At 40.0% G+C, this 9,890-nt stretch overlaps 1 protein-coding gene across 4 annotated transcripts; it reads left to right on the forward strand.

The window, feature by feature from the left end:
- The first annotated feature begins 5,759 nt into the window (after positions 1–5,759).
- Positions 5,760–8,929, forward strand: LOC136484819 (putative cysteine-rich receptor-like protein kinase 12). Of its 4 annotated transcripts, XM_066481774.1 has the most exons (8): positions 5,760–5,894; positions 6,041–6,288; positions 6,419–6,542; positions 6,777–7,041; positions 7,131–7,365; positions 7,454–7,604; positions 7,723–7,923; positions 8,417–8,929. In XM_066481774.1, exons 3-7 carry the CDS (start codon positions 6,435–6,437, stop codon positions 7,915–7,917), a joined length of 954 nt encoding a protein of 317 aa, XP_066337871.1. In that variant the 5' UTR covers positions 5,760–5,894; positions 6,041–6,288; positions 6,419–6,434; the 3' UTR covers positions 7,918–7,923; positions 8,417–8,929. The 4 variants fall into 4 exon arrangements, with proteins under 4 accessions (XP_066337871.1, XP_066337873.1, XP_066337872.1 ...); XM_066481776.1 differs by lacking the exon at positions 6,041–6,288; XM_066481775.1 differs by having other exon boundaries at positions 5,890–6,288; positions 6,389–6,542.
- Positions 8,930–9,890: the final 961 nt, after the last annotated feature.

Genomic DNA, 9,890 nt, shown 5'->3' on the forward strand with positions numbered 1-9,890 from the left:
TTGCAGATCTCGATGAGATCGATAACTTTGTAGTTGATGACTTTTTCATTTGAAACCATTTACGGTCCCAGAATTCTGTTTGAAGCGCTCAAATTTTGAAATTCAATTTTTCGAATTGTACAAAAGATCTAGATGGAAAAACAACCAAAATCAAAGTTGTACATCTCGATGAGATATACAACTTTATAGTTGACAACTATTTCATTAGAAATCATTTATTGTCTCAAATTTGTATCTAAAGTTTTAAGATTTTAAAAAACCATTTTTTCCAAACAACCACGGATGGAAAATCGACCAAAACCAAAGTTGTAGATCTCGATGTGAACAACAACTTTGTAGTTCCTAAGTTTTTCATTTGAAATCATTTGAGGTCCCGAAAGTCTGGCAGATGTTTTCACGTTTTGAAATTTAAATTTGTCAAACGACCTCCGATGGCGAAACAACCAAAATCAAAGTTGTAGATCTCGATTAGAACAAGAAATTTGTAGTTTATGACTTTTTCGTCTGAAGCCGTTTAGGATCCTAAATATTCATTTTAAATCCTGCAAAGTGAATACTAGGCGAATGAATATGCTATACAGACAGAAGAGACTTAGGGGTAGAGTGGCTAGAGGAGAGTGGTTAGAGGAGCTACGTGCGAGAACAAAGGTGTCAGGTTCGAATTCCAGCACCGTGTAGTGCGTGAAAAAATCGCGTGGAGCTAGAGCTGGAGCAGCTTCCCGGTACCATGAAGCTGGAGCTAGTGGGGGGCTTCCCAGGATTGACACAAATTATTTTGGCCCGTTTTTGGGATTTTTGAAAATTCAAATCACCGTCGACTGGTAATACGAACCGACTGTGATAAGCTATTATCACCCCCAATTGCAAAACCGACTATGGTGAGAATGTCATCACCAACGACAACTCACTGCTAAGACCAAAAAGTGTTTGTAATGAGCTTCACGAACCGCTCATGATAGATTTAAATGTAGTAGTGTAAGTTCTCATACAATGGAAACAATTTACCTTCAAGAGAACCTCGGCACGCTCGAGGAGACTAGCATGGCCACATCATCGAAAACTCTCCTAGATTTATAATGATGCATCGATGGTTTAGCACTTCATGACTAGAATCTTCCTTGTCTTTGCCTGGTCAAAAATACAGCGCTTGTGTGTGACTGTACGATGGTAGATTGAGGGTTCGTCGCTGAACCTTCCTCCTGGTGTTTGCTTCGTCAAAAACCCTCAACCAATGCATTCATTCGCTGCCTCGCCTTATTCTCCTGCCACGTGTGTTCTTATCCTAGATCCTCTAGATTTTGTTTTTAGGGACCACTTGTTGGTGCTACAATGAGATCCTCTAGAATATTTTTTTACTTGTTTTTGTTTCTAATGTTACCATGCCGGCTGATGATGGCCTGCACAGAAGTCTCGTGTGGAGAGGGTTTCAATCTTTCCCTTTCCATCTACGTATTCTAGATCCATGGTGCTTGGCCGGCACGAGGTCCTATGTGCATGGAGGGGAATGGTTGCTTGCTTCAACTTCTTGTCGTTCTCTCCTCCAGGGTTTCGGTTTTCCGCTCCCCTTCCTTTGTGCTCCCAGGCCTGCTCGTCCTAGGCCTGCTCGTCAGCACCTCAAGCCGGACGCCTTCGCCACCAAGGAAGCCTCCGGAAGTTGCACCTAGTGGAGGCCAGTCCAGGCCGACAAAGCCTGACGGTCAGAGCGTCAAAACAGAGCAGTCGGACGACGCCTAGGGCTTCTCCAGCTCCATAACAACACCAAGGTCCATCCGAGCCGCTGCAACACCCTCCTTGACTCCGGCGCACGTAAACAATACACTAAACTCCCCAAACTACCATAGACCCGACCTACCTCGATATATAAGGGGAGGTCGGATCCTACATAGGGAGGAGGACGAAACCAGGACGATTCCAAACAGATCATTCAAATCCTCACAACTAACAACTCGAGCTCTGCACTGAGAGCAGAGCCACCTCGAGAGGAGTACCGAGAGCTCCTCCCTGTTTCCATCGTCTTCTTCCTCTCCGGCGAGGAAGAGACCTCACCACCGACGAGCCTAGGATCAGCACCAAGCGATCCCCTACCAAATCTCTCTTAAACTCTGTTGTAACCCCCCGATTTGGGTGCTCTTGAATACAAGGGTATCAAACTGCTAGACGTAGGGCCCCGATAGCCTGAAACAGGATAAATCTCTGTGTCCTCTGTGTGTTCTTTGTGGTCTTGAGTCCAACCGAGCCACCGGAGACCTCACACTCAATGACACCCGATGAACAACAATGATTGCCGCGGTTTCGACCCCGCGATACCTAGCCTATCAACTTTCTTGCCCAGATCTTGCATCCTGTCAGCGGTGTCATTCTCAGCATCCATCAGAGATGTGACTGCATTGTCCAGGCTGGTAATGCTTCGTTCAACTCCCTTCACTACTTCCACCAAGTGCTCTGTTGCATCTTTCATGGCCTCGTTCAAAGACACATTTGTCATAGGCACATGAGGACGGATTCCACGGCTTGAGAAGCAAGTCGGCAGCAAACCTTGCTGGACCAAGAACTCGACATAGTGCCCTTCAAACATGTAGAATGGACATGCCATTGAAGTCTGCAAAAGAAAGGCAACAGATCCACAAATCGAACTCAAACCAGATCACATGTCCAACACAGCCAAAGATATGCACTGATACAACAAGAACCACTTACATGCTCAAGCATTTGGCACTTGTAGAAACTCTTCCCTATCTGCCGTGTCCCGCACTTGTCGCAATACGCTAAGGGCAAGAAGCCTTGCACATCCCGGTATGCTCCTAGTGCATGAGGGCCTGAGGCCACACCCGATTGGGAGCTCGTTGCCATCCTACACGAATCCTAGGGTTCCAAGGTAGGAGAAGAGAGAGGACTGCAGCTCCACTGATGAACGCGAGGAAGAAGAAGCCACTGGTGCCAAGTATATGTTGATCTGGTACTGTAGTTACAATAGTACAGAAATCATTTTTACAGACGGCTCTCATTTCTAGTAGCGATGGACGACATAGGAAACCGCTCGTAACCTTCGCAGGAGCACTATAGCTAATGAATCATTGTTGAAAATCAATTTTTAGGGGGCAGTTCTATTAAGTAAACCGTCACTGAAAATATACCTATTTTCGGGGCGGTCGGCTTAAAAGAACCGCCCCTGAAAATAAAATTTTCATGGATGGTTGCTTATGTCAACCGTACCTAAAAGTGGGTGATTTCTAAGGGCGGTTTTGTTAAGTTCGTTGTCCCTAAAAATCGATTTTCAAGGGTGGTTGACTCAGTCAACCATCTTTAGAAATAGCTACAGCATAAATAAATTCACATATTTTTCCAATGAAGTCAAATGAAGACAAAATTTATATCAAAATTGTAGATCCCGATGATATCTAAAACTTTGTAGTTGATAATTTTTTTGTTTGAGATCATTTAGGATTCCAAATGTATGAATTAAGTTCTTAGATTTTGAATTTTAAATTTTAAAATTTTTCAGATGACCTTGGATGGAGACATGTTATATATCAAAATTGTAGTGCTCAACATGATCTAAAACTTTATAGTAGAAAATTTTCCCATTAAGATTGTTTACAAGTCAAAATATTGATTACAAGATTCGTATATATCAGTGTTCGCCTAAACGGTAAACGGCCAGTAAACGGTAAACGGTGGTAAACTATTTTGTTTAGGAGGTAAACGAAAATTAAACGGTTGACCGTTTAAACGGTCAAAAACGGGAAAAAACGGTCTAAACGACCTAAATGGAACGGAGATAAACATCATTAAACGGGCTAAACAGCTGTTTAAACGGCTGTTTAGGCGAACACGAGGTAAATCTTGTTCAGTTTTGTATGGATAAATTTTTATACTTAAGTTTATTATATTTATAAATGTGTACACTTGATAGGTTACATGCATAAATATCTATATTTGGTTCTTTTCACACGCATAAATATATATACATACCAAAAAAATTGATTTTTACTCGGATAAATATGTATAAATGCTAGAATACTTGATTTTTTACATGCACATATATAATTATATGTATTTTTTTAAGTACAAAACCGTTTAGACCGTTTAACTTCATTTAAATACCGTGTAAACAGCCTAAACGCTAAACGAAGACGACCGCGTAAAGACAGTTTACCGTTTAGAAAAACATTGGTATATATTAGTACAAATAGATAACAACATATAAGCAATCAGAAGTGACTGTGTGGTATGGTGGTAGTGGGGCTGAACGCGTGAGGCGAGATGTCACTGGTTTGAATCCTAGCGGCTGCACTCTGTTAGAATAGTGAAATTAATTAGTTGTGGTTGATCCTTCGGTCTTCTGGCCACATTATTTTTTTCATATTTTTACAACTTCTAAATGTTTTTTAAAAAATCCAAAAATTATTTTTAAGGACGGTTGACTTAAGTCATCAACTTTGATAATCAATTCTTAAGAACGATTGTCTCCCTAAAAATCAATTTGTAGGGACAATTTTAAAAGAGTCTCTGAAAATAGCTTATTTTTACGATCACTGACAGTATCGGTTTTGCTAACTGACTAGGAAGATCATTTTTGACGGTTTGTAAAAAGCATTTGTGTACTGGTGCTAGCTGGTGCGATCCAACCATATGTGCCTTGGCTCTGGCTGAAGCAGGGGCAAAAAGTGCAGGCCGAACATCTTTCTCTCTCGCAGACAACCGGAAATCATATTCTATTGCGTGCGGTGTCCACGAGCTAAATACACCGCTTGTAATAGTACTAGCGGTGCTCACCTGCAATTTCAAGCAAAGAATGGTATCCGCTAGCAAAATTTGCCCAACATTTATCTCACTCACTTTATATGTTAGACTCTAAACTTACTAATTCTCTTTACAGAATCGTGAAGCAGGCGTACCTTGGATTCCATTAGTACCAGCTCCTCCGATGACGAACTAAATTTCTAAGCAGCCAACAGATGCATGGTGTGTAGCTACCGAGAGCAACAACTACCGGTGTAAAATAAGTACTGCACCCATAGAATACTCGACTTAAACAAGTCTTGTACTATAATATATTAACCACACCGGCCATTGAACTATAATCCAGGCCAGCTAGCAATACAAAATGCTGGTCTATGCTTGCTCTTCTATATAATATATGCCAATCAAGGCATGGCAAGCCTTGTCCAACTATAAATAAAAAATGTTAATCTACGGTTGCTTTTGTACAATATGCTAATGAAGATAAAACAAGCAGTCCTCTACCAGAACATCCGTATGTATGAAAACAACTCCACTGATGCAAAACAATAGTAAAAAAGCATCACAAAAATGCATGTTACAAACACACACAGTTCTTACATTCCTGCCTCATCATATATTTGTATATAAACGTCACTTTACTGATCCTTTGAGCCACAACCCAGCAACTAGTAACTTTTAGACAGCACGCTCTCAGTTTATTTAGAGCCACGGTACTGTTGGCAGACAAGCAGGTCCTCATCGGCCAAGCATCAATAATAAGCAGAATGAGGACGTCCTCGGTGCTTGCAAGCAGAAACAAAATAGTATAAAGAGGCGAGGAACACGGTGCCATATACATTATGATACTCGATCATATCCATGTGGGTCAGACAAGGAGACCACTGGTCGTCGCACGCGGTAGACCACATGGTGGTGGGTGCCATGTGCTCTCCCTCGTACATACAACAAATACTTTTATCCTAGATGCATGTTACCATGCTTGTTGGGGCTAGCCGGTCTCTAGTTCACCTTTCCACCCCCTTCCGGAGCACACAGGCATACCCATACAGGAGCAAGGAGCAAGGAGCAAGGAGCAAGCAAGCGGCGCGCGTCGTCTCCACTCTCCGGCCGGAGGACCCGATCCTTCTTCCAGCCATACGATACGATACGTATGTAATATGTGCTTCCCTTAACATCAGCTTATACTTATAGCCACGTCACATAAAGCTTGTGTCTACTCTCCTCGCACAACCGTTTGTTAACCGAGGCCAACATGGATCAATATCATTTCATCGTGGTCCATTTTTCAAATCAGATTTTGTACGTTCGACGGCACAAGCTAGGAAGCCTTCTCAAAGCTTGCAGTGTTTCTCGTACCTCTTGGACTATATATTCCTGTCCGATTTATTGGTATTTTTACTAAATAATCCCGAGAGGGAATTTATGCATTACTTGCCTCTCTTTAATTTATGCATTAATAGCTAGTAGTTGCCCAGTTCACATCTCTCTCTTCTAGCATCCCCTGGATCGGACGCATCAGTTCATGGCGATATATCATTGTTGGTGAGCCTTTGCTTTCATGTTTTCGTCCTTAAATCTGTGATTCATAAGTAAGGTGGTCTTTGTACTAGCACAAATAATACGTTTCAATCTTCTCACCCAGGGGTCATGACTCATGACTTTGTACTAACAGAAATTACAGGGCATAAATGGTGTCGGTGCCAGAGGATCTACCATTTCAATTCATAAGGGAAATTACTGATGACTTCTCAGAGGAGCGCATACTTGGCCAAGGATCATTCGGAGTTGTTTACAGAGTAAGAGTCGGGCATGCTCAATTTATGCTAACTACAGTAATATGTCTGGCCAACAAAAAATGTGTAGTGTTTCGAAATGATATGGTATAACTATGTCAATGTGGACAGCAACCATATTCTCAGGACGTGGTAACAACAAACAAAACAAACCCAACCCCTATATTTCCTGCTGTAGTGCTGTACCAAATATAAGGGGCCAAGTTATACTAAATACTGACAACATATATTTGGCAGGGAGTCACTAAAGATGGACATGATGTTGCTGTGAAGAAGTTGAAGCCTTGTCTTGCCGACCTAGGCAACAAGCAGTTTCGAAATGAGTTTGATACCCTCACGAAGCTGAGCCATCAAAACATTGTAAAGGTTCTTGGCTATTGTTATGAAACAAAGAAAAAACCTTTTATCATGTTAGATGGAAGTAAGGTTTTTGTTGATGAGATACATGCGGCGCTCTGCTTTGAATACTTGCACAATGGGAGTCTACAAAACCATCTTTCTGGTACAGCTGCTCCATTTTCAGTATGCCTACAAAGAATATTGTCTTCTATATTGCATTTGATTAATAATTTTTTTTGTTTACTACTATAGATGAGTTTTGTGAACTTAAGCTTGACTGGCACATGCGGTTCAAAATAATCAAGGGGATTTGTGAGGGCCTAAAGTATATGCACAAGGATCTAGCAGAACCTATTTACCATTTTGACCTCAAACCTGACAACATATTGCTAGATACGGATATGGTTCCAAAGATTGCGGATTTGGGTCTGTCCAGGATCTTTGGTCAAGACATAATACGGACCACCGACAATCCTTATGGAACGCTGTAAGTCGAATACCTCTACTAAACTTATCCCTTTTATAACCCAACAAACTATATGCATTACAAATTCATTGCATGTGACACAATGCAGTGGTTACCAGCCACCAGAATACATCGACAGAGGTGAAATTTCAGGAAAGTTTGACATATTCAGCTTGGGTGCTGTAATGATAAGGATACTGTCAGGGCCTTTGAGCTACCCTGAAAGTTCTGACATATCTTCGTCTGAGTATATTGATCAAGTAAGAAATGATACATCTTAATATAGGACCATCTTAATATAGGACCATTTTTAATATAATTATACGTCATATTTACAATGAAATAGTATCTACCTGCTTGACCCCTTCGATTTATCAGGTCCGAGAGATCTGGAGGAACAAGTTGCAGGAAACTTGCAGTAGTAGTGATTCCCTGCTTGAAGAATACTGCCGCCAAGTTGAGACATGCACTCAGATAGCATTGAACTGTTTGGACAAAGAAAGTCAGAAAAGGCCTGACATAGTGAAGATCACTGAGAAGGCATATACTGGGACATCGTTGTACTATATGTGAAATCATGTAATCAGTTCACTTTGTTATGTTCAGCTAGGATATTTAGAATTTCTTCTCAAAAAGTGTTGATCGGTCCTTGATCCAACAGCCCAATACAGTTTCTCGAGCTTTTAAAACTGATATTCATTGTTTGAACCACATTGATGGATAGGGATAAAGCTCAACTATTTGTGTACGTTATCTTTTCTCTACAACTGAAAGCTACAAATTTTTAGATACTAAATTATTTGGAGGAAAAACTATACTAACATAAAATGATTTATTTTGTAAATTTGAACTATCAACAACGCGTTAAAGATGAAGCTCTTCTGCATGTTGAGAGAAAAAAACAATCCACTGCATTATTTCTTTTACGAAGTGGTTTCTGTTATATGGAAATTGGTTTATCACTTACTTTGTGTGCACAGACAGAAAAGCTAAACTTTGCATACTAGTTTAACACTACTTACCGAGATTTGATTCCTGTTCCTCTAACTTCAAACTAATTGAAATTTTGCAGCTTGCCGAGAAAGGATGCAAGATAAGTTTTTCTGAAATGACAGTGCAGAATTACAGTATAGAGATGAGTAAGGAATCAAAGGATATCACAGTTCAACACAAGAATACTGATCTATTGTCAAGCCCAAGTTGCACTAAGCTAGAACTTATTGATGCACGAGAAACATCAACAGATGTAGTAGAAGAACTCATAGTGGGGAGGGAAGAAGAAAAAGGGAAAATAATAACTTCTTTACTTGAGAGCTCATCAAAAAAGATTCCATTCTTCCCATACATGGAATTGGAGGCATTGGCAAGACAACTTTTGCAAGATTGATTCATAATGATCCAAAGTTCAAATGTTACTCTAAAGCATGGGTCCATGTGTCACAAAGATTTGACTTGAATAAAATTCATGAGTCTATTATTTCACAACTATCTGAAAAATAGAATCAGGCTAATGAAAGACATGTGGTACATAGTTCCCTCACAAAGCTACTTCCTAGTAAGAAGATTATGATTGTTTTAGATGACCTTTGGGAGGATAATCAGTTCCTGTTGATGGACTTGAAGGATATGCTATATCATGATGGTAGCAATATAATTGTTTTAGTAACAACACGAAGTAAGAGTGTTGCAGAGAGAATATGTACAAACCTTCAACCATACAAGATATTACCCTTGACGAACAATATGTGCTGGGATATAATTAAGCAAAGAAGTGGTTTTGAAGCTAGAGATGACAAAGAAAAGTTGAGAGGTATAGGACAGGAGATTGCTCAGAAGTGTGCTGGTGTGGCTTTAGCAGCTCAATCTCTAGGATTCACTTTGCGGGGCATGAATTTTGACCAATGGATGAAAGTGAAAGACAGTGATATATGGAAAGAACATATTTCAAAGGATATCTCTGTGTCAAATCATGTTGTTGCATCTTTGATGTTAAGTTATAGCTATATGGATCTATCTTTGAAGCAATGCTTTGCCTATTGTGCAACCTTCCCAAAAGGTTACCCGATAGTTAAAAGTGATCTAATTTACCAATGTATTTCTTTAGGTTTCATAAAGCCAACAGAATTACTCTCGGTTATGGATCTCTGCAAGAAGTATATTATGCAGCTCCAAGGACTATCTTTCCTTCGAGAGCCACCCAAGGTATGTTATTTCTGCATACCAATACTACATTTGGAATTTTTGGTCTTCTCCTTTAATCAATTTAAAAGCAACTGACATACTACAAAAGCATGGTAATCATGCATTGGACTAGAACAAGCACACAATGTCAAAACTTACCATGTTTCAGATTGATAAAAGAAGTGGTGCTCAAGAGCCAATATTTTAGCCATCCAGTTGACAATAAAATTTATATTGCCATATGTTTCTTCACATGATTTATACATATTCATGTACATATTCATTATAGCCTATAGTTACATAAATTGATGGTAAATACACTAGAACATACTAAATGCGGAAAACAATTGTTTTTTAAGAAAACA

The sequence above is a fragment of the Miscanthus floridulus genome, chromosome 10 (genome assembly GCF_019320115.1).
Source record: "Miscanthus floridulus cultivar M001 chromosome 10, ASM1932011v1, whole genome shotgun sequence".
Lineage (NCBI taxonomy): Eukaryota > Viridiplantae > Streptophyta > Magnoliopsida > Poales > Poaceae > Miscanthus > Miscanthus floridulus.